Genomic DNA, 22,449 nt, shown 5'->3' on the forward strand with positions numbered 1-22,449 from the left:
TTATTATTATTATTATTATTATTATTATTATTATTATTATTATTATTATTATTATTATTCACAGTTTAGCAAAACATCTCGTGGGATTCTCCCTAAAATCTTGCAATTTTCTTCTTGATGATGGTTCTACCTTGATTTTCTTTGGGCTTTATGTCTCCTTCCTTTAGATATTCATGCACTTTTTCAAGCCAAAGGGGCTGGTTTTCCATTTTCCCTAAAGAACGAGTATTTTGTACGCCCATCTCTGCCTTCATCGTCTTAAGGTGTCTGTTTAAAAGTTAGCCTCCTCTTTCTGATTGTAGTAGTAATTTAGTCTGTTCTCTCATACTGTTCCCCATTGGATCTCAGGTAGAATGTAAAACCCCCTGACACCTTCTGGGGTCCTAGAATTTTCCTGAGAAACTTCCTTTCCTTTTTCTTAATTGTAGGATCACCGATCTCAATAGCTGTAGTCGCTTAAATGCGTCCAGTATCCAGTATTCGGGGGACAGTGGGTTCGAATCCCACCATCTGCAGTCCTGAAGATGGTTTTCTGTGGCTTCCCATTTTTACACCATGGAAATGCTGGAGCTGTACCTTAATTAAGCCCATGGCTGCTTCCTTTGCACTCCTACCCCTTTCCTGTCTCATCATTGCCATAAGACCTATCTGTGTCGGTGCGACATAAAGCAACTTGTAAAAAAAATTGTTGGATCTTTTATTTTAGCTAGTGTCTCTGCAGCATGCCACTCCTCCTCTATCGCAGAGCTCCTGTTTTGCTTCCATTGTCTTATACTGTTCTCAGCTTGGTCAAAATATAATTATTTTGGTGTTCGCCTTACTGCCAGAATATTAATTTCTATGCGATATGTAATGAAGTCTTAAAGGAGGATGATGAATATTGTTACTTGGGTAGTTAGAATAATTACAGTAATTATGACGAAAAGAAGGATGATGTAAAATGTGGACTGACAAAAGGAAGACCTTTCTTAAGAAACAAGCTTGTACACATCAAACATAACTAGGCCTATACATAATTTTTATAACAATGTTTTGGAGACTTCTATGTAGAGCGTGGCATTGTGTGGAAGTGAAACATGGACAATGTTCAGTGCAGAAAGGAAACTAATGAAAGTGTTCCAGATGTGGTTTCATAGAAAAATGCTGAAAGTAAGATGGGTAGATTGGATCACAAATTAAGACACTGAATTGATTTGGTGAGAGAACAATAATTTGGTGAAATTTGACCAGAAGTGATAGGTTAATAGAATGCACCTGGTAACAATTAGGACTTATTCAATTAGTTTGTGAGGGAAGTGTAAGTAGTAAAAAAAATAGGGGTTGACCAAGGCATGAATATGACAAACAGGCTAGAGTAGACGTATCTTGTGTAGTAATTATTTAAAATTGAAATGGTTAACATAGGTTAGGGGGACTTGAAGAGTAGCATCAAAACAGTCTATGAACTCATGACCCAAACAACAATATCTTTCACTGTTGTAGTTCAGTAAAACATTTTGTTCTTTAAATGTTTCTTGGATTTTTCTAGCAGTGAGCACCATATCAATAATTATGCCTCAGTTGAGTCTAAAACAATTCTGGGTTTCTGGTAGGGACACCTCAGTGAGGGGTAGTAGATGGTTAGGTAGTATTCTTGCTCAACTTTTTTCGACTACATGAAGTAGTGATATTTCTCTATAGTTGCTGCATTGAGTCATGTTTCCGTTTTTGAACACGGTGATGATTAAAGCTGATGGCCTAACCGAGATGTAGGTCATCATGCACTTTTTCCTGACCATCCTTGAATAGCTTCTCAACTTCACCATCTCCCATAACATTGAGATCAAACATTTCACAGATGTTGCGACAAATTTTTGCTTATGTCACTTTTCTTGCTGTCAAGAAAATATAAAAATAGTAAAACATATTAGGCTACTCTTATCATTTTAAACATTTCAGTAATACAGTATGAAGCATACACAGTGTTGACATAACTATACAAGGATGTCAATGTGTGAGGGATGTACAAAGTTTTGAAAGTACGAACTTTCAAATGATATTGTGAACAGTCCTTTTTTTTAAAAAAATAAGTGCCAGGAAGGAATGAATTAATGCAAATCCAGTCATATATATATAAAGATGGGAATATCAAAAGGAATGCACAATAGAATAAGCAAAATGACTAGTCATTGTGGGAAGGAGGGAGAAATATGAGAAATACAAAGTAAACACAAAAGGACAATGGTGATATCTTCTTCATGCACTGCCATCTTCAAATAGATTGACTATCCTAGTTCTTCTACATCCCCAACAAGTTCACTTTGTGTTTCATTGGGAGGGTAGGCTTCAATACTCATTGAGGATCATCTTGACAGATTTTCAGACTTGATGTGGGGAGTTTACGATAAGAAGAAAGCTCAATAAACGCAGGAAAAGCGAAGATTGAAAAAGATAAAGGTGAATACTCTTATCAACACTCCAGTGTACTTCCACTCTTTTCTTCTTCCTAAGCTAGCTCAGTTCACTCACATTTGGGTGCCACAACTACTCAGCTGCACTCTGGTCCAGTGTATTCATTTTCTCTGAAAATAATTATGTAACTTTCAGTGTGGTTTTTTTTTTACATTGCACTGACACAAATAAGTCTTATGGCAACAATGGGATAGGGAAGGCTTAGGAGTGGGATGGAAGTGGCCATGGCCTTAATTAAGGTACCGGTACAACCTCAGAATTTACCTGGTGTGAAAATGGGAAAGCACAGGAAAACATCTTCAGGGCTGCCAACAGTGGGGTTTGAACTCACTATCTCCCAGATGCAAGCTCACAGCTGCACGCCCCTAACCACATAGCTAACTCGCCTGGTAACTTTCAGTTCAAGTGAGCTAGTTAGGAAAGCTAGAGTAATCCTTCTGATGCTACAAAAACATGATTTATAAGGAAATTATGCTTACCAGTTATTTCTGTAGTACTGTAGCAATGAATGTTTTCAATACCCAGTAAAATTGAAGCAACACCACATGACACTCTGACATGCAAAGGTAACAATAAACATTAAAAACTTCTTTTTTTTTGCTATTTGTTTTACGTCGCACTGACACAGACAGGTCTTATAGTCATGATGGGATAGGAAAGGCCTAGGAGTGGGAAGGAAGCGGCCATGGCCTTAATGAAGGTACAGCCCCAGCATTTGCCTGGTGTGAAAATGGGAAACCATGAAAAACCACTTTCAGGGCTGCCGACAGTGGGGTTCGAACCCACTATCTCCCGGATGGAAGCTCACAGCTGTGCGCCCCTAACTGCACGGCCAATTCACCCGGTCATTAGAAACTGTGGGCTAGTAGTCAAACCATAAGCAGAAAAGGTTATGAAAGAAATTGCTACTGGGGTGTGGCATTACTAGTCTAAAATCTGAAAAGTTCGCTTGTTATATGAAACAACCCCTGTGTATTCTGCCACTTTTTATTTTAAATATATATGCATATTGCAGTTCTTGAATAAGTCACAAAATATTTCTTGTTTCAGTTAAACCCAATTTCTTTTGTAAAAATGTCATCAGTTCATCTGTCCAAAAAATTACAAAATGAACAATGTTATATTTTAACATAACAGTTGTTACAAGCTCTAGATATGGCCATAGTCTGTGATGTCATTATAATGAATAGTTAGTTTATGTGATTAAAGAAGTAAAACTGTGTAAATTACTTCAAAAGCTGCTTAAATGTGTTACAGTATTTATTTAGAGGTACATGGTTAAAGAGAGAACTTTCTCCAGATTACTCCAGGTATTTCTGGGGTCTTTGAAGCCACCTGGTTGATTTTGGGGTTTTGGTTCAAGATTCAAGGTCAGATGCCCTTCTTGACACTACATGATTTTTCAGGCGAAATTACCAACCCAGAATTGACTGAGAAACAAACTTTGGCTGTCCAGGTGGAAAGAAAGAAGCTAAGCCATTGGGTTAATCATCCTCTTCCCCCCCTTAGAAATACGTGATTAACTTGCATTAACCCTCGGATACTCGCACGGGCTACAGGTGTAACCCAGTCATTTATTTTGTTGTAGTACAGAGTATATTTGTTGCTATGAATATTGATACTCTCCATAGCTGCCTGTCAATGTTGCAATTAACTGGCGAGTGTGTTTCCAGCTTGACTAGGTGCGTCATTTAGGCGCCAGACGGATTAGAAGTGGCTTGGTCTACAATAGTAGCCCACATGATCATTGCTGTTTCAGTGCTGACAATCATCGAACAAAGGAAACGTTGCTGCACAGGCAGCCAAGTAGATGACTTTAAAATCAGTCAATGGTTAGATGAAAGTAGTGATAGTATTGTTAGCGGTGACAGTGACGATAGTGAACAGGATATACTTACATACGAAATATACCAAACCAAATCTGAAGAAGGTGAAAGCAGTAAGGAAGATACACCGCCGGAATGTGCAGCGACAAATGATGATGCAGGTACCAGCAGCAACAATTCCAGATGGTTCATTGCCAAGGACAATTTCAAGTTGCTAAGGGATCATCCACGTACTAATGTGCGTACACGAGCTCATAATATTATCGTGCAATTTCCTGGCTCAAAGGGAATTGCTCGTACTGTGAAAACTTAACTTGAATGTTTAGAACTTTTTATAGATAGCAGTATAATACAAATGATAACCACAGTGACAAATATTTATATAGGTGAATTAAGAGACAATTTTGAACATAATCGTGATGCAAAATTTACCAATACTACAAAAATACATTTTTTGATAGGCATTCTCTACCTAAGTGTGTGTCTAGGCAGTAACAGGAAGAACAGTAAGCAAGTGTGGGATAACTCCAAAGGATCAGGTGTGTAAGCTTGCTATCTAGCAATGAGTGAGAATAGATTCCACTTCCTAATGCAATGTCTTAGGTTTGACAACATTCGAGACTGCCAAGATAGAAGAAGCATTGATAAATTAGCTCCTATTAGGGAAATATTTGAATTTTTTGTGCAGAATTTCCAGCATTTTTTATGCACCAAGTGAATACTGTACAATAGATGAGCAGTTGTTGGCTTTCCGTGGAAAGTATCAGAGTGTACATGCCTAAGAAGCCTGCTGAGTACGGAATCAAGGTTTTTGCTTTAGTGTGTGCTAAAACCGGTTATACCGTAAATCTCGAGGTTTACATAGGGACACAACCAGAAGGTCCTTAAAAACTGTCTAATGCTTCACAGGATGTAGTGATGAGAATGGTTGAACCTATACAAGGAACAAACCGAAACTTAACAGGGGACAGTTGGTTCACATCTATACCACTGACACAGAAGTTACTCGAACAGAAGAAACTAACTTACATGGGAACAATCAGGCAAAATAAGCATGAAATTCCGCAGGAGTTTAGGCCTAATAAAAATAGAGAACTAAACAGCCCTCTCTTTGGATTTCATGGGCCTATGACGCTAGTTTCTTATTGTCCAAAGGAAAAGAAGACTGTTTTCTTGCTTTCATCTATGCATCATGACAGTGGTATTGATACTGACACAGGTGATTTGAAGAAACCTGTTATTGGAACATTTTATAACACAACAAAAGGTGGAGTAGATACTGTTGATCAGTTGTGTGCTAAATACGATACTGCGCGTAACACCAAACGCTGGCCAATGATAATCCTTTTTGATTTGTTGAACATCAGTGACATAAATGCCTTGCGTTTTTTCTCGGCCAATAATAAATATAAGAAAGTACGCAGGCATTTGTTTCTTGAAGGAGTCGCATGGGACTTGATAAAGCCACAAATATCTCAGAGATCAGAAGTAAAATCAGTTCCAGTTTCTCTTTGAAAACATGCCAAGTTTCTTCTAGGAACTGATATTCCTGTTGTTCGTCCTTTAGCTAATCAAGAAAACCAAGTAGGAAGATGCTTTTTGTGTGGACGAGGCAGGGATAAATCAACAAGAAAGAGCTGCTGAAAGTACTACAGAAATGTGTGTCCAAATCATTCTACATGCATTTGCACAGAGTGACTCAGTAAAGATGAAGTGTGAAGTGTGATCATGCTTATGGAGTTTTCGGTCAAAATGTGTAGGTCACAAAGTCAAAAATCTAAAAACAATTGGAGGAGATATTTTTAAAGTGCTAAAATTCCTTAATATTCTCACAGAAACTCTAGGACAGTTTTTTAACCTGATATTGTTTTTATTTATTTACCATGGATATATGCTCTAATGAAAGTATTTGGGTATATATAAATACATTTAGAAGCTGTAATTCTTTTACTTATGTTTCCATGGTAGATTTCATTTAGTGTGCGGTGGAATCAAATTTTTCTTCAAGGGTTTCTATTTTCTCTTCCCAACAAAATAAAAACCTATAAATGGTCTTCAAATTTGGCCTATAATATATATACTACTATTTAAGATATTATTACCAAAGAAACCTAAAAATAGCATGTATGAGTCATTCAGATTGAGTTTCAGTTTGAGCTACATATGTAGCCCACACGAGTAACGCTGCGTCTGTCTAGCGTGAGTGTCCAAGGGTTAATAATTATTCTTTCACAGGAAAATATGAAAGTTATATAAGTGAAACCAATTCACACCATAACATAAAAACACTTTGAAACAAGACAGTAAACGTAAAAGAAGTAAGGTTTACAGTTATTTTGTATAGACTGTCTTAATTAGATCAGGTACTTCTTTAACAATTAAAAATATTCCATAAGGTGTCATTTTATAAGAGCATAGCCATATTAGCCAAATATCATGGATGGATGTAGAAGTTCTGTGATTGTTAAGGAGAGAGCTATCTACTTATGATGGCAGTGTATGAAGATAATAAGGTTGTCCTTGTCCTTTGTGTTATCATGTTTGTCCTCTCTCACCACTTTCTGCGGTTTCCTCTCCACACACTGACCTGCCTTAATGTTCGTCCTATTTTGTGTTCCTTTGCTTAATCCTCCCATCTTTATATAAGACTTAAAAGTTCCTCTTAGTTATCCCTGCTACATTGTTTATTCTAATGAAAACTTTCCCTTCTACATGCAGCTGACAATGGCTTCAATCCCTTCTGGAATGAAATATGTGAATTTGAAGTCTGCAATCCCTACTTTGCTCTCCTGAGATTTGTTATCCAAGATGTAGATATGTTTGGAGATGCTAACTTCATAGCACAAGCCACTTACCCAGTAAGTATAGTTTCATTTCATTTGTAACGTAATCATTTTGACATTATTTCTATGTTGGCTTATCCAGAAAGATCTGAGTATTTTCTTATTTTGAAATGTACCAAATTTTGTGTATAAGAAAATCATCTTTTAAACAATTTTCAAAGAATCCCCCCTCCCCTGAGAATTTTATCAATTTCTCCAGTGATTTTAAAATTGGAGGAGAATAATTTAACAAATAATTTTTTATTACAGGTCAGGAACGTACAATATTGATATATCATTGGAAGTACTATTCAATGTCTAGTTTTTATGCGTAATATTAGCTGCTAACAGAAGTCCGACACATTGGCTGAATGGTCAGTGTTGAGGCCTTCGGTTCAGAGGGTCCCAGGTTCGATTCCCAGCTGGGTCGGGGATTTTAATCGTCTCTGATTAATTCTTCTGACCCTGAGACTGGGTGTTTGTGTTTATTCCAACACTTTCCTCTTCATATTCAGACAACACATTACACTAACAACCACCACAGAAACACACAATAGTGATTACATCCCTCCATATAGGGTTGGCATCAGGAAGGGCATCTGTCCGTAAAACAGGGCCAAATCCCCATGTGCGACACAGTTCGCACCCGCGATCCCACAGGTATGGGAAAAGCAGTAGAAGAAAAATTAGCTGCTAACAGAAAACAGGAGAACAATGGAAAATTAATCTTCGGGTGGGGCAGAAAGCAAATACCTCTGAATAGGATGATGATTTAAAGGAGATATAGGTTTCATTTCACAAATAGGTCGTTGTCACAGATCACAAAGTTGTGGAAAACTTTTAACTTGTACCATGAGCAGCAAATGGGGAATGAATTCTTACACTTAAACACAAAAGTTCACTTTGTCAAAATCAAATGTGATGATCAAATGCATAACCACTCCTGAAAAATCCATATTGAATCACTACGCTATACAGATATGACCATTCTGAATGGTTTACCAGACTAATAGAATTCACTTTTGATTTAGTTGGAGTGGACTTCTGTAATCAGTTGTTCTTCATTCGCTGCTCAAGGTACAAGTTAAAAATCATTATTATTTAGACTTTCACAGCCCGTGTAACTATTCATGAAGTATATTTTGGGCTTATGCTGTGTAATTAATTATAAACACACTCTACGCGTTTCAAAAGGAACCTCGTCTTTCTTCATCAGGAGACAACAGAGAAATGAAACGACGCATTAAAGGTTGCTAAGAGAAAGCAACATCGAACTTAAAATGGTGCCCTAAGGTGTAAAAAGGTTGTCATTTTAACCCAATGCTAGAGACAACAAATGGCAACAGTAAAGCATCATTCTCTAATGGTTCTGATAATAGGTAGCCATGATTCACTGAGGTTGTAGCCTGTATCGTGGTTGAAATTATCTGGGTGTCTACGTATTTCAACCGCCTCCCTGATAATTCTTCAGTGATATTGCTTTATACGAGCAAGAATATCCACTTCTTGGAACAAGACATCATGCCAGGTGTTAAGGCATGATCAGCAACAGCTGATTTATCAGGTTGGTTGAGTCTGATACACCTGGCATGTTTTTTGATGCGAGTACAACGAATGGCAACAGTAAAGCATCATTCTCTAATGATTTTGATAACAGGTAGCCATGATTCACAGAGGTTATAGCCTGTATCACAGTTGAAATTATCTAGGTGTGTACGTATTCAACCGCTGCCCTGGTAATTCTTGGGTGATATTGCTTTATACGGGCAAGAACATCCACTTCTTGGAACAAGACATCGTGACCAGGTATTAAGGCATGATCAGCAACAGCTGATTTATCAGGTTGGTTGAGTCTGATACACCTGGTATGTTCTTTGATGCGAGTGCATACCTTTCTCGAAGTCTACCCAATATAAACCTTGCCACAAGTACAAGGAACTCTGTAGATACCAGGTTGTTGCAATTTAGGCAAACTATCCTTAGTTGGTCACAGGAGTTGCCTAATCTTAATTGATGTTCCCCGACATATGCCCTTTCTAAATATTTACGTAGTCTACTTCAACCACTCCTGGGTAACACCCCTTCCTTATTAAGGATTACACACACTTCATTGAGAAGTTAAAAACTATATCACTTCAGCCAGGTGATATCTTGGAGAGTCTCGACGTGGAGTCTCTGTTTACGAGAGTACCTGTTGATAGTGTTATGTCTCTCACTGATGATATTTTTACTGAAGTGATGGCAAGGCTTATCTATCACTGCATGACCTCCTCCTACTTTCTATGGAATGGGAAATATTATGAACAGGCAGAAGTCCTCTCTCTCCTGTTGTAGCTAATTTCTTCATGGAAAACTTCGAAGAGAAAGTTTTGTCATCGGCACCTTGCAAACCGAAGATGTGGTGGCGATATGTGGATGATACGTTCATTGTATGGACAGAAGGTGAAGACAATCTTGACCACTTTCTGGATCACCTTAATAGCCAGCACCCTTCCATTTGTTTCACCGTGGAAATGGAATCTGACGGCAAAATACCATTTTTAGATGTTCTCATCACCAAGAAAGAGGATGGATCTTTAGGACACAGCATTTATCGTAAACCTACACACACCAATAGATATCTCCATGCAGATTCTCACCATCACCCTACCCAAAAACATGGTACCCTTACAACTCTGACTAACAGGGATAGGAGGATTTGTGAAGTGTCAGCTCTACAAGAGGAAATTATCACCTTGAGAACCACCTTTGAGAGCAACGGTTACAGCAGAGCTTTGATCTCAATGGTTCTGAAATTGACACATAATCGGACGTTTGTTAAGGAAAAAGATGTAAAAGGAACTACTTACCTACCTTACATACATATCACGACAGGTCGTATTGCTAAAATCTTATGTAGCTACCATGTATGAACTGTTTTTTGAACATCAATTAAGATTAGCAAACTCCTGCGACCAAATAAGGATAGTTTGCCTAAATTGCAACAACCTGGTATCTACAGAGCTCCCTGTACTTGTGGCAAGGTTTATATTGGACAGACTTCAAGAACGGTATGTACTCACATCAAAAAACATGCCAGGTGTATCAGACTCAACCAACCTGATAAATCAGCTGTTGCTGATCATGCCTTAACACCTGGCATGATGTCTTGTTCCAAGAAGTGGATATTCTTGCCCGTATAAAGCAATATCACTGAAGAATTATCAGGGAGGCGGTTGAAATACGTAAACACCCAGATAATTTCAATCGCGATACAGGCTACAACCTCAGTGAATCATGGCTACCTATTATCAGAACCATTAGAGAATGATGCTTTACTGTTGCCATTCGTTGTCTCTAGCATTGGGCTAAAATGACGACCTTTTTACACCTTAGGGCATCATTTTAAGTTCATTGTTGCTTTCTCCTAGCAACCTTTAATGCGTCGTTTCATTTCTCTGTTGTCTCCTGATGAAGAAAGACGAGGTTCCTTTTGAAATGCGTAGAGTGTGTTTATAATTAATTACACAGCATAAGCCCAAATATATTTCATGAAAAGTGAAAAGTCTTTCATCATTTAGTGACCTCTGATGATGACTTACTTGTGTAATGCAGCTCACCTCCTATAAAACCTTCATATTCAGAGGCAGTTGCTTTTTGCCCCACCCACAGATTAATTTTCCTTCATATTTCTGTGGGTAAGGTTTTTCCTTTAGCAGCTAATATTGCACATAATATGAACTAGACATTGTGTGGTGCTTTCAACAATATTGTGATAGGCTCCTCGTTAGTGTAATTATACAGAGGGGTCCAGAAAAATATAGACTCTCTGATAGTTAATATCTTTGAAACAAAATGGCATATCGTTGCAATTCTTGCGCGGTAGCACCGTCCATTGTTTTCTCAACAGATGACGAAAGCACGATAATCTTGGCATTTTCCAGCAGATGACAGTGCAGAGCAATGAATGAAGTAAGATTGTTGTTTGAGGAATACTGAAGTGGTACTGGAAGTACAAAAACATAATGCAGGTTCCAATAATCTTTATTTAAATTGGCATATAAAAATGTAATTTATTTGTAAGGCAAGATAAAAATAGTGGTGCTAACATGTCCTGGGAATTCTTGGTAGATTATACAGCCACTGAAGAAGAAAATGTATAAGTTGATGGATATTGAATTTTCACGACCGCATTGTAATCAAAACAGACTTTCAACATATTAGGTCGTGTTACGTACATGTAGTACGTGTTGAAGAGATGTTAAGTACAGAACAAAAATGGCCAGCTGGGCACCAGTGGGATCCGAACCCACAACCTCCCGATTTCGCGTTGGTTGCTCTACCAATTGAGCTATGGTGGCCTAGGCCATCTTTGTTCTGTTTGAAAGGATCTGAGCTACAGGTCTGGCACTGCTGCTAGCACACTGTAGAGTGCGTTTAAGTCGCCTGTTGTGGGGCATGTCAATGTATATTGAATTTTCACGACCGCATTGTAATCAAAACAGACTTTCAACGTATTAGGTTGTGTTACGTATGTAGTATGTAGTACGTAACACAACCTAATACGTTGTAAGTCTGTTTCGATTCAAATGTATAAGTTCTTGAAACATTTATGACATTTCAAAATCAATCAAATCAAATCAAAATCTCTTTATTTGCAAATGAGGTGTCTACCTCGGTGGCAAATGGTACACTAAAATACATTATTGTCAAGCACTAAATATTAAATTAACAAGAGAAGAAAATTTTTCCTATAATACAATATTATACAATTTACGCTAACAATGTTTTCTATTAAACACACAGCTCATCCTTAATAAATTTATATTGTATACAAAATTCTACTTATAATATCTCCTGTACTACTTACAAATATAGTCAACTGATATACAGTATGTGGAATTACTTCAAATGATACTATACAACTGGTATAACATTAATATTTACATTGCATTTATTTATTTACTTTTTTTTTTACCCGTTCTGGATCCTAAGTAGCATAACGACCTGCTGCGTCTTAACCAGAGCCCCTTTTGCCACCACTTTTCAGAGTTCCTGAAGGGCCTTCACAGTTACCGTAGCGGTCCCAGGGCCCTCGAAGTCCCCACTGTACTTCACCCCTACAGGCAGTCCCTTACTTTGGCTGTCCAAACTCCTTAGACCAGGGGATGGAATTAATTTATTCACACACATTTTTTTATTTACGATAACCTGCACTGGTCGAATGCCCTCTAACACGTCATTTATTTTCTCTGTTGCTGTTTATTCTCTTCTTGAATATCTGTACAGATTTTGGAAAAGGATCAAACACTACCCCTGGTAAACTGTTCCACTCCTTCACACCCTTCCCAATGAATGAAAATTTACCCCAATCGCTTCTGCTCAAATTCCTTCTAATTTTATATTTGTGGTCAGTCCTGCCGATATAATTATTTTCCAACTGAAGCCTCTCACAGATATCTCCCCATGCTTCTTCTCCTGTATAGGCTCTATATAATCCTGTAAGTCTAGTTTTCTCCCTTCTCTTACTTAAAGTTTCCCACCCAAGTTCCTTTAACATTTCTGAAACACTACTCTTTCTCCTGAAATCCCCTGTAACAAATCTTCCTGCTTTCCTCTGCACACTATCTATTTCTTTTATTAGGTATTCTTGGTGAGGATCCCAAACACTGTTTCCATATTCCAATAATGGACGAACCATACTCAAGTAACTTTTTTCTTTTAATTCTTTGTTGCATCCTTTAAGTAGCCTCATTATGACATGTAATGATCCGTATGCTTTCCCAACAATGTCATCAATATGACCCTTCCAGTGCAAATTACTTTCAAATCTCACACCTAAGTATTTGCACTTGCCATCTTTTGGGATAACTACCTCATCCAAAGTATATTCAAATTCAGTTTTAAAGCTCCTGTTTGTAAAAGTTGTAACAGTTGATTTGCCTCCATTAACCTTCATATTATTTTCTTCAACCCATTGTTGGATACTTTCAAGGTCCCTTTGTAATTCTGAACAATCCTCAATGTTGTTTATTTCTCTATAAACAATTATGTCATCTGCATACAATCTTATTTTTGATGTTATATTGTTCCCTAAATCATTTGTGTATATGAAGAAAAGTAACGGACCGATTATACTACCCTGTGCAATTCCCTTCCAGACTTTCTCTTCCTGAGATACATTATTTCCTACTTTGACTTTCTGAACCCTTGAATTTAGAAATGCTTTTATCCAACGTGTAAACCTTACGTCCAATCCTATTCCCTCCAATTTCTTTAATAATATTCCATGTTCCACTCTATCAAAGGCTTTGGAAAGATCTATGGCTATGCAATCTAACTGACCTCCTGAATCCAACTGATCTGATATGTCCTGCTGAAATCCCACCAGTTGTGCCTCACAAGAAAATTTCTTTCTAAATCCATACTGGCTCCTCATGAACCAATTTTTATCATCACATATCCCTCTGATGTACTTCGATATTAAACTCTCCAGAATTTTACAAACTATACTGGTCAGGCTGATTGGTCTGTAGTTCTCTGGTTTCCTTTTATCACCCTTTCCTTTATAAATTGGTATTATTATAGATTCCTTCCATTCCTTTGGTATTACACTATTATTTATGACATAGTCAAAGAGAAATTTTAAATAAAGCACTATGTACCACCCCATTATCTTTAATACCTCCCCAGTAATTTGATCACTTCCTGCAGCTTTTCCTTGCTGAAGCAGTTGGATTTCTCTGAAAATATCTTCGTTTGTGAATGAGAAGCTTCTTGTTTCCCTCTGTCTCTCTCCCTCTCTATCTTCTGTTACGGTTTCCAAGTCCTCACAATCTTCTACTGAATCTCGGAATTCCCTACTAAAGAGGTTTGCTTTCTCAGTATCTGTTAAATAGTGTTCACCCCCTTCTCCCACCATTGTAGGAATTTGGATTCCTTTTCCTTTTTGATTTCTAATATATGAATACAGCTTTTTCCATTTCCCTTTGTGGCCATTACCCTCTTGAAGTATGCCATTCATATAATTCTCTTTTGCTTCCTTTTTCACTCTATTCAGTTCCCTCATTAGCTGTTTTCTAGTTTCTCTACTCTCCCTACCCTCTTTGATTTTCCTGTTTACTATTCTACATTTTCTTTTTAATTTCCTTATTTCCCTTGTATAATAAACAGGGTCTGAGGTCATTTTACCCTTCTTAACAGGTACAAATCTCTTCTCTCCTTCCCAAATAATTCCTTTAAATTAGCCCAAAGTGTATCCACGTTCCTTCACTTATCCAACAACTGAATTGTGATTTAAGGTAAGTCCCAAATTCATCAACTTTAGTTTTTCTGTACAATTTCTTGTCTTGTGTAACCCTCTTGTTAAGCCTTTTTGGTACGAGTCCTACATCCATTATTACAGCCTTATGGTCTCCCATTCCTTCAATTACCTCAGTTTTATCAACAATTTCCCATGGTTTAACCAAGAATACATCTAGCAAGTTATTGAGACGAGTCGGTTCTTGTACTACTTGTGTAAATCCTCCCTCCCAAATTAACTTATTTGCCAGTTTCAGTTCATGGGCTTCACTTGCAGCTCCTTTCCATTCAACTTCAGGCAAATTTAGATCTCCCCCAATTATTACCATATCATTATTATTGTTTTTATGAATATAATCTATTATTTTTTCAAAGATTTCCATGTCTCTTTCCTCTCTTCCAGGCCTGTATGTTCCTATAATTCCCACCTCCTTCATATTATCACAAACTAATTTTATCCCTAATATTTCATCCCTTTCATCGGTAAACCATTCATGTGAACAGTAAGTTTCCTTCACCAGAATAAACACCCCCCCCCCTCCCTTTTTATCTCCTCGGTCTCTACGATAGACTGTGTACCCTTCTGGAAATACTTCTCTATTACCCACCCCTTCTTTCAACCATGATTCCACTCCTATCACCACATCAGTCTCATAAGATTCCATCAATGTACCGAATTTTAATTGTTTATTTACTACACTTTGACAGTTTACCAAGAGCAATCTCAGACCCCCTTCCTCCCTAAAACTTGACTGTTGCAATTGGGTAACTTGAAATTCCTTACTATCCTGAGTTTCTTTTTCTAGTTGACTGAGCCAGCTTGAAGTACAGCTGGCTCTTTCTACTAGTTTTCCTGGTCAGTATTATAACTCAAGGGAGTTGCCTGTTTTACAGTACATATCTTAAGATTAATAAAATCTAGAACAATATTTGCTATCTTTCGTTTACCTGAATTGTTTAGATGGAGGCCATATTTTGTATAACAGTATCTCTCAAAACTGCTGCATTCTATAACCTGAGTATTCCGAAAATGTTTACAAATTTTAACAATATCTGTATTGACCTTGTCCACTTCAATGTTCACACACGAGTCTCTACTCAAATCATGCCTGTGGGGCACGTTCACTACAAAAACGTTAGTGTGGGTCAGCTTCCCTAGTGTATGTTTAAGTTGTGATCTTACATTCTTGGCGTCGTCGCGAGCTACGTCGTTCGTCCCACCGATGATAAGCACTGCATCGCCGCTCCCGAAGTTCCTAGTTGCTGCTTCTACGTTTTCCACAACACTGCTGATAGAAGCTCCTGGATATATTTCTCCGGTTGCTGCTATATTCTCGTCGTTAATCACTCCCGCAATTCCCTTTCCTTGGCTATCACCAAACACAGCTACCTTCGCTGATTTAGGCCTAACTGGGTCTTGATCTTGAATCTGAATTCTAGGCCTAAATTTTAAACTCGGCACGGCAACGGATCGCGATGATTTGGTTTCACGCGTGCGATCACTTTCTTCCAGGATCAGCGGCGGCTCGTGACCAAATTTTCAGGGGGTTCACAACAAAATTTGTGTTCACGCCTGAAATATACCAAAGTAGAATGCAAGTAAGTACAAAATCACTTAGGTACTTAAATCATTTCACTAAAAGTTCCTTGTACGGTTGCTTCTCTACTCATAATATTTATGGTAGAACCCTTATAACTGAGGATGCATTTTCCCGAGACTAATCTGTGAGTGTACAAGAAAAGTAAAATTACGACTACCGGGCTGAGTCGCTCAGGCTTTGGCTGGGCTGATGCTCTGGCTTTCTGATCCCGTGTTTACGAAAAACCTCTTCAGAATTAGCTAGTAGCGAAATCTTCCGGTGATGTAATTCAACAGTAACTTCTAGGAGCTGTGGCCAACAGTAACGGGAGAGGCGGCGAACCCTTGTGGTGAACTGTAATATTATCTCTGGTTTGAGGGTGGTTGTATAGACGGAAAGGCACATTCCTTACCGTGCTCTTCGCTTATGTATATATCTGTGCATAAACCATGACGTCATCTCCGTGCGCATGCGTATAGTATTAATGTTCGTAGCAAAATGTCCAGTGTGCTCCCTGGTATTGTCAGTCGAAACGAACAGCTGTCAATGTAACGTAGCTTCGATATAAGTCAAATGCTTTCGATCGATTGACGAAATCAGGTCGAAAAAAGGAAACAATTTTGAATTACCGGTATCCATGAATGCGTGAATACAACTGGGTGTTCACGTGCTCATGTGCTCCTGAGAGCCCGCCGCCACTGTCCAGGATTAAATTATTTAGGGCAGAAAACCTATTTCTAATGTTTATTTCCGGAAATTCAGTTGTAGATTTCTTCTTAGCCGGCCATCCACGAACTACTTGACACCACGTGCTCGAGTTTGTTACTTGTACCGGTATATCACTCGAAGAATGGTCAGTCCCAAATTCTAGCGATCGCAGTCTTTCTTTTAATTCTTGATTTTCAACTTTAAGAGTCTCATTGTCCTTTTTTAGAATGTTTATAATTTCTAATGCACTTTTATATTCCTCATCGACTGTTTTCGGTGCTTCGTCAACGCCGTCCTCAACAACAACATTCCGAACACACTGCTCACAAATCCAGTCAACATTTTCATTAGTTTTTACGTCTCTAGGGCAATTTCCGCACTTATAATGCCACCATCGATCACATGAATCACACAACATTCCATTTTTCACTAATTTTCGACATTTTCCGCACTTTTCGTCACATTTTACGGTTAATTTACTCGGAGAATAAAACACTACGTCGTCATTACCGGGCGCCATTTAGTCAACCATAAAAGATTATAGGACTATAAGTTTTAAGTTATTGCTGATAGATTGTATGAAGTCAATATAGACCCAAGTAAATCAAACCATTATGGTTAAAATAGTAAACTGTGAAGATGCCAGCCAGGCTAGAACATTATTGAATAGATTTAAGAATTTAAAAATTTAAATTGCCAAAATTTCAATATTTCAATGGACTTGAATTTCCTTAAAAATTGCTTAGCAAGTGAAGTTACTCCAGAGCATTTAAAGTTGCTAAGAAATGAGGCTTTCTACAAAAGCATGAAAGGCAGATTCAGACAAAAGTTAAACATTTATGGACAAGAAGTGAAATTAAATTTCTGTATGTCAAAAATGACTTGTTAAATCAAAACTTGTATTATTATTTTATTGATTGAATTTCCCATACAGATAAGAACTCTATTTTACATGGTATATTAGGGTTATAGATGAATAAATCAAAATATACATTATTTACACACATAAAGTATTATCATGAAAGCTTACTGAAGATGCGATGAATGAATGAATGAAAATGAGAATAACAACACCGTCTTTTAAAAATAGAGTACAGAGGTTTAGCTAGTTCATTATTTCATGAGTTTAAATGGCATTCTAGAGTAAGTCTTGCTCTTCCAAATATAGGACAGTCAAATAGAAGATGATGCACAGTTTGAGATGATCCATGAAAGCAAGAGTAATCATCTGCAGTCTTAATCTTAAATCGCTCGAAGTATGACTTAAATTTACCGTGGCCAGATAGGAACTGAGTAAGCTCAAACTTCGGTATAAGATTTTTACATGAGTCGATGCTGGATTTCAGGAAAAATTCTTCTCTCATAACAGATCCTTTCAACGTAGCGATCCAGAAATCATTCCACTAAGAAGTAGTATATTCTTTAATCTTCCTCTTCAAGAAACATATTGGAGCTTTGTTGTACAAAAATTCCAACATAGATTTTGCAACTTGTTTTGCTTCGAAATCTACCTTTTCATTTCCGGTAGACCCTGTGTGTCCACGAACCCAGGACAGACAAACGTGGATACTTTATTGAGTCAATGCCCTTATTGCAATGGCCTAAGTTGACTTCAGTCAGTTAAACCACAAAGACAGGTCTTTCTGAGAATCCCGTAGCGAAGCACGGGTACATCAGCTAGTTCCTTATAAATTAGAAACATAAAAAAGAGAAAATTAGAGACAGATGTAAAGAACCAAACAAAAACAAGCATACTTTCTTTCCCCTAGTTAAGAACCTAACTAAAACCACATTTAATAAAGAGGAATTAGAGATATTAGAAAAGGGATCAAAGCATAAATGGTACAGGAGTAATAATAATAATGAGAAGAATGAAATAGTAAATATAGTAATAGAAACAGACCAGGTCATGTCTAGATTAGGGACATATGAGCAAGATGTGGTATGACATGAGGTGGCTAAACAACTTTCCAAGATAATAGACATGCAGACAAAGAGGCAATTAAAAAGAATAATAATGTTAAAAAACTTAAAGGGAAAATTGATCATAATGATATAGTAGTAACTAGGCAGACAAAGGAAACACACAAGTAATAATAAACAAGAATATATTTAAAATACAGAATAATTCCTAAGAAACAACAGATTTAAATTAGTCAGAAAGATCCCACAAATATGATACAAAAAAAAACTAAAAAGAATGTTGAATGAAATAAGGTTTTTACTAGATTCTAAAGATACAGGTAAGCTCATAAACATAAACCCCAGATTAGCCAGACCGAGAGCCATGTTGAAAATTCATAAAAGCAACACACCCATTAAACCTATAGTTAATTATAGGAACAGCCTGACATAAAAGACTGCCAAATTCATACAAGAGTACTTTTAAAAAAGCATTCAGCTACACAATCCATAGTTTAGATATCAAGGACATGTATTCCAATATAACTGTTTCTAAGACAAATAGACATTATAAGAGAAAATTTAACAAGGCACAGCAGATTAAGCAAAAAATTCAAGATTTTTTTGTGTTTGTTTGTTAAGAAGGAAGCCATACTTTCCAGTGTTGACTCAGTTAAATGTAACTTAAAAGCTTTTCAGTCTATTGAATACACAAGTTAAATATAATTATTGCACTATAACATACCCGTAAAAAACACAATATTAAACAAAGAATAAAAATACACACTATTAAACAAGGAATGATATGTTTCATTCTTAAAAGAACATCATCAGATTCTATCAAGTCATGAATAAGATATCCTCAGTCCACCCAGCTTTCGCTCCCGTGAAGCAAAGTTGGTCTGAAAACAGACCGATGTAAAAATAGTTTCATCTGGGAGCTGACTTCCTTCTTACAGAATACTGCTGATCGCAACTGCGAGCTCACTGCATTAGCTTTACTACACCTTGATTCAATCTCACTTACTTTATTACCATTCTGGAAGAACACACAACCTAAATACTTGAAATTATCGACCTGTTCTAGCTTTGTATCACCAATCTGACATTTGACTCTGTTGAATTTCTTACCTACTGACATCAATTTAGTCTTTGAGAGGCTAATATTCATACCATACTCATTGCACCTATTTTCAAGTTCCAAGACATTAGACTGCAGGCTTTCAGCACAGTCTGCCATTAAGACCAAGTCGTCAGCATAGGCCAAACTGCTTACTACGTTTCCACCTAACTGAATCTTTCCCTGCCATTTTATACCTTTCAGCAGATGATCCATGTAAACTACGAACAGCAAAGGTGAAAGATTACAGCCTTGTCTAACCCCTGTAAGTACCCTGAACCAAGAACTCAATCTACCATCAATTCTTACTGAAGCCCAAATGTCAACACAAATGCCTTTGATTGATTTTAATAATCTACCCATAATTCCATAGTCCCCCAGTATAGTGAACATCTTTTCCCTCGGTACCCCGTCATATGTTTTCTCTAGATCTAAGAAACATAAACACAACTGCCTATTCCTCTCGTAGCATTTTTCAATTACCTGGCGCATACCGGTACTGAAAATCTGATCCTGAAAGCCTCTCTGTGGTCTGAAACCACACTGATTTTCATCCAGCTGCCTCTCAACGACTGATCGCACCCTCCCCTCCAAGATGCCAGTGAATACTTTGCCTGGTATACTAATCAATGAAATACCTCGATAGTTGTTGCAATTCTTCCTGTTCCCTTGCTTATAGACAGGTGCAATTACTGCTTTTGTCCAATCTGAAGGTACCTTACCAACACTCCCTGCTAATTTTACTACTCTATGAAGCCATATCATTCCTGCCTTCCCACTATACTTCACCATTTCAGGTCTAATTTCATCAATTCCTGCTGCTTTATGACAATGGAGTTTTTTTTACCATCCTTTCCACTTCCTCAAGCATAATTTCACCAACATCATTTTCTTCCTCCCCGTGAGCTGTTTTCAACACCACCAGGATGATTCCCTTTTACATTGAGAAGATGTTCAAAATATTCCCTCCACCTCTCCAGTGATTCCCCGGGATCTATTATGAGTTCACCTGAATTACTCAATACACTGTTCATTTCCTTTTTCTCTCCCTTCCTAAGATTCTTTATTACTGTCCAGAAAGGTTTCCTTGCTGCTTGACCTAGCCTTTCCAGGTTATTACCAAAAATTTTCCCATGACTTCTTTTTGGATTCAACAACTATTTGTTTTGCTCTGTTTCTTTCATCTACGTACAAATCCCTGTCTACCTCGGCCCTTATTTGGAGCCATTTCTGATAAGCCTTCTTTTTATGTTTACAGGCTGCTCTTACTTCATCATTCCACCAAGAAGTTCGCCTTCTCCCATCTTTACACACAGTTGTTCCTAGGCATTCCCTTGCTGTTTCTACTACAGCATCCCTGTATGCCACCCATTCACTTTCTGTATCCTGAACCTGCTTACTGTCTACTGTTCGAAACTTCTCACTAATCATATCCATGTACTTCTGTATAATTTCCTCGTCCTGGAGATTTTCTACCCTTATTCGTTTGCAGACAGATTTCACTTTCTCTACCCTAGGCCTAGAGATACTTAGTTCACTACAGATCAGATAGTGGTCTGTATCATCGAAAAATCCACGAAAAACTCGTACATTCCTAACAGATTTCCTGAATTCAAAGTCTGTTAAGATATAGTCTATTATGGATCTGGTACCCCTAGCCTCCCATGTGTAACAGTGAATAGCCTTATGCTTGAAGAATGTATTCGTAACAGCTAAACCCATACTAGCACAGAAGTCCAGCAAACGCTTCCCATTCCCATTAGCTTCCATATCTTCCCCACATTTACCAATCACCCTTTCATATCCTTCAGTTCTATTCCCAACTCTCGCATTGAAATTGCTCATTAGCACTATTCTATCCTTGCTGTTGACCCTGACCACGATGTCACTCAATGCTTCATAAAACTTGTCATCTTCATCCTCATCTGCACCCTCACATGGTGAATACACGGAGACAATTCTAGTCCTAATTCCTCTAACTGCCAAATCTACCCACATTATTCGCTTATTTACATGCCTAACAGAAACTATGTTGCGTGCAATGGTATACCTGATAAAGAGCCCTTCCCTTTCTAACACCCGTAACGTACACTTTATAATCTCCTATCTCTTCCTCATTATCTCCCCTTACCCGAATATCACTTACACCTAGCCCATCCAGATGCATCCTCTTTGCTGACTCAGCCAGTTCTACCTTCTTTCTTCCATAAGCCCCATTAATATTGATAGCTCCTCATCAAATTCCATTTCATTCGCCAAGTTGTTTCCAATTTAAAGATAAAAATTTTGTAATGTTCCATATTGAAGTGTATCACAATGAAATTGAAATAATAAATAAGGTAGTTCAACCTATTCAATATAAATAAATATGAAATGTAGTATTACATTACTATTTAATTAAAAGTGGAAGCAGTCTGGGTCATCATTAGCCGAATAAAATGCAAAAAACAATGCATAGGTAAATAAGAAATTAAGTTGTTTCCAAGGAGTCTCTCGCCTGTCAAATGGGAGGGGGACTCCTTTACTCCCATAGGTCCGAGGCTTGCTTCCAATGTTCTGGGCTCGGTAAATTTATGAAGCATGATGCTACCCTGCTTGCACATAGTCCAAGTGAGGATCTGTCCTCTAACGGGTTATATTCCTAGGGCCTCTGTGGCTAAGGCGGCAGAGCGTCGGTTCTCACCGCTGGGTTCCATAGTTCAAATCCCGGTCACTCCATGTGAGATTTGTCCTGGACAAAGTGGAGTCGGGACAGGTTT

General features: G+C 37.7%; 1 protein-coding gene across 1 annotated transcript in view; it reads left to right on the forward strand.

Moving 5' to 3' along the window:
* Positions 1–22,449, forward strand: part of LOC136863740 (1-phosphatidylinositol 4,5-bisphosphate phosphodiesterase gamma-1) — a 512,032-nt gene that overhangs the window by 441,511 nt on the left and 48,072 nt on the right. Inside the window, exon 21 of the mRNA XM_067140126.2 lies at positions 6,996–7,135. Coding sequence (XP_066996227.2) covers positions 6,996–7,135 — 140 coding nt within the window. The remainder of the gene's footprint in view (positions 1–6,995; positions 7,136–22,449) is intronic.

This window comes from Anabrus simplex, chromosome 1 (genome assembly GCF_040414725.1).
Source record: "Anabrus simplex isolate iqAnaSimp1 chromosome 1, ASM4041472v1, whole genome shotgun sequence".
Classification (NCBI taxonomy): Eukaryota; Metazoa; Arthropoda; class Insecta; order Orthoptera; family Tettigoniidae; genus Anabrus; species Anabrus simplex.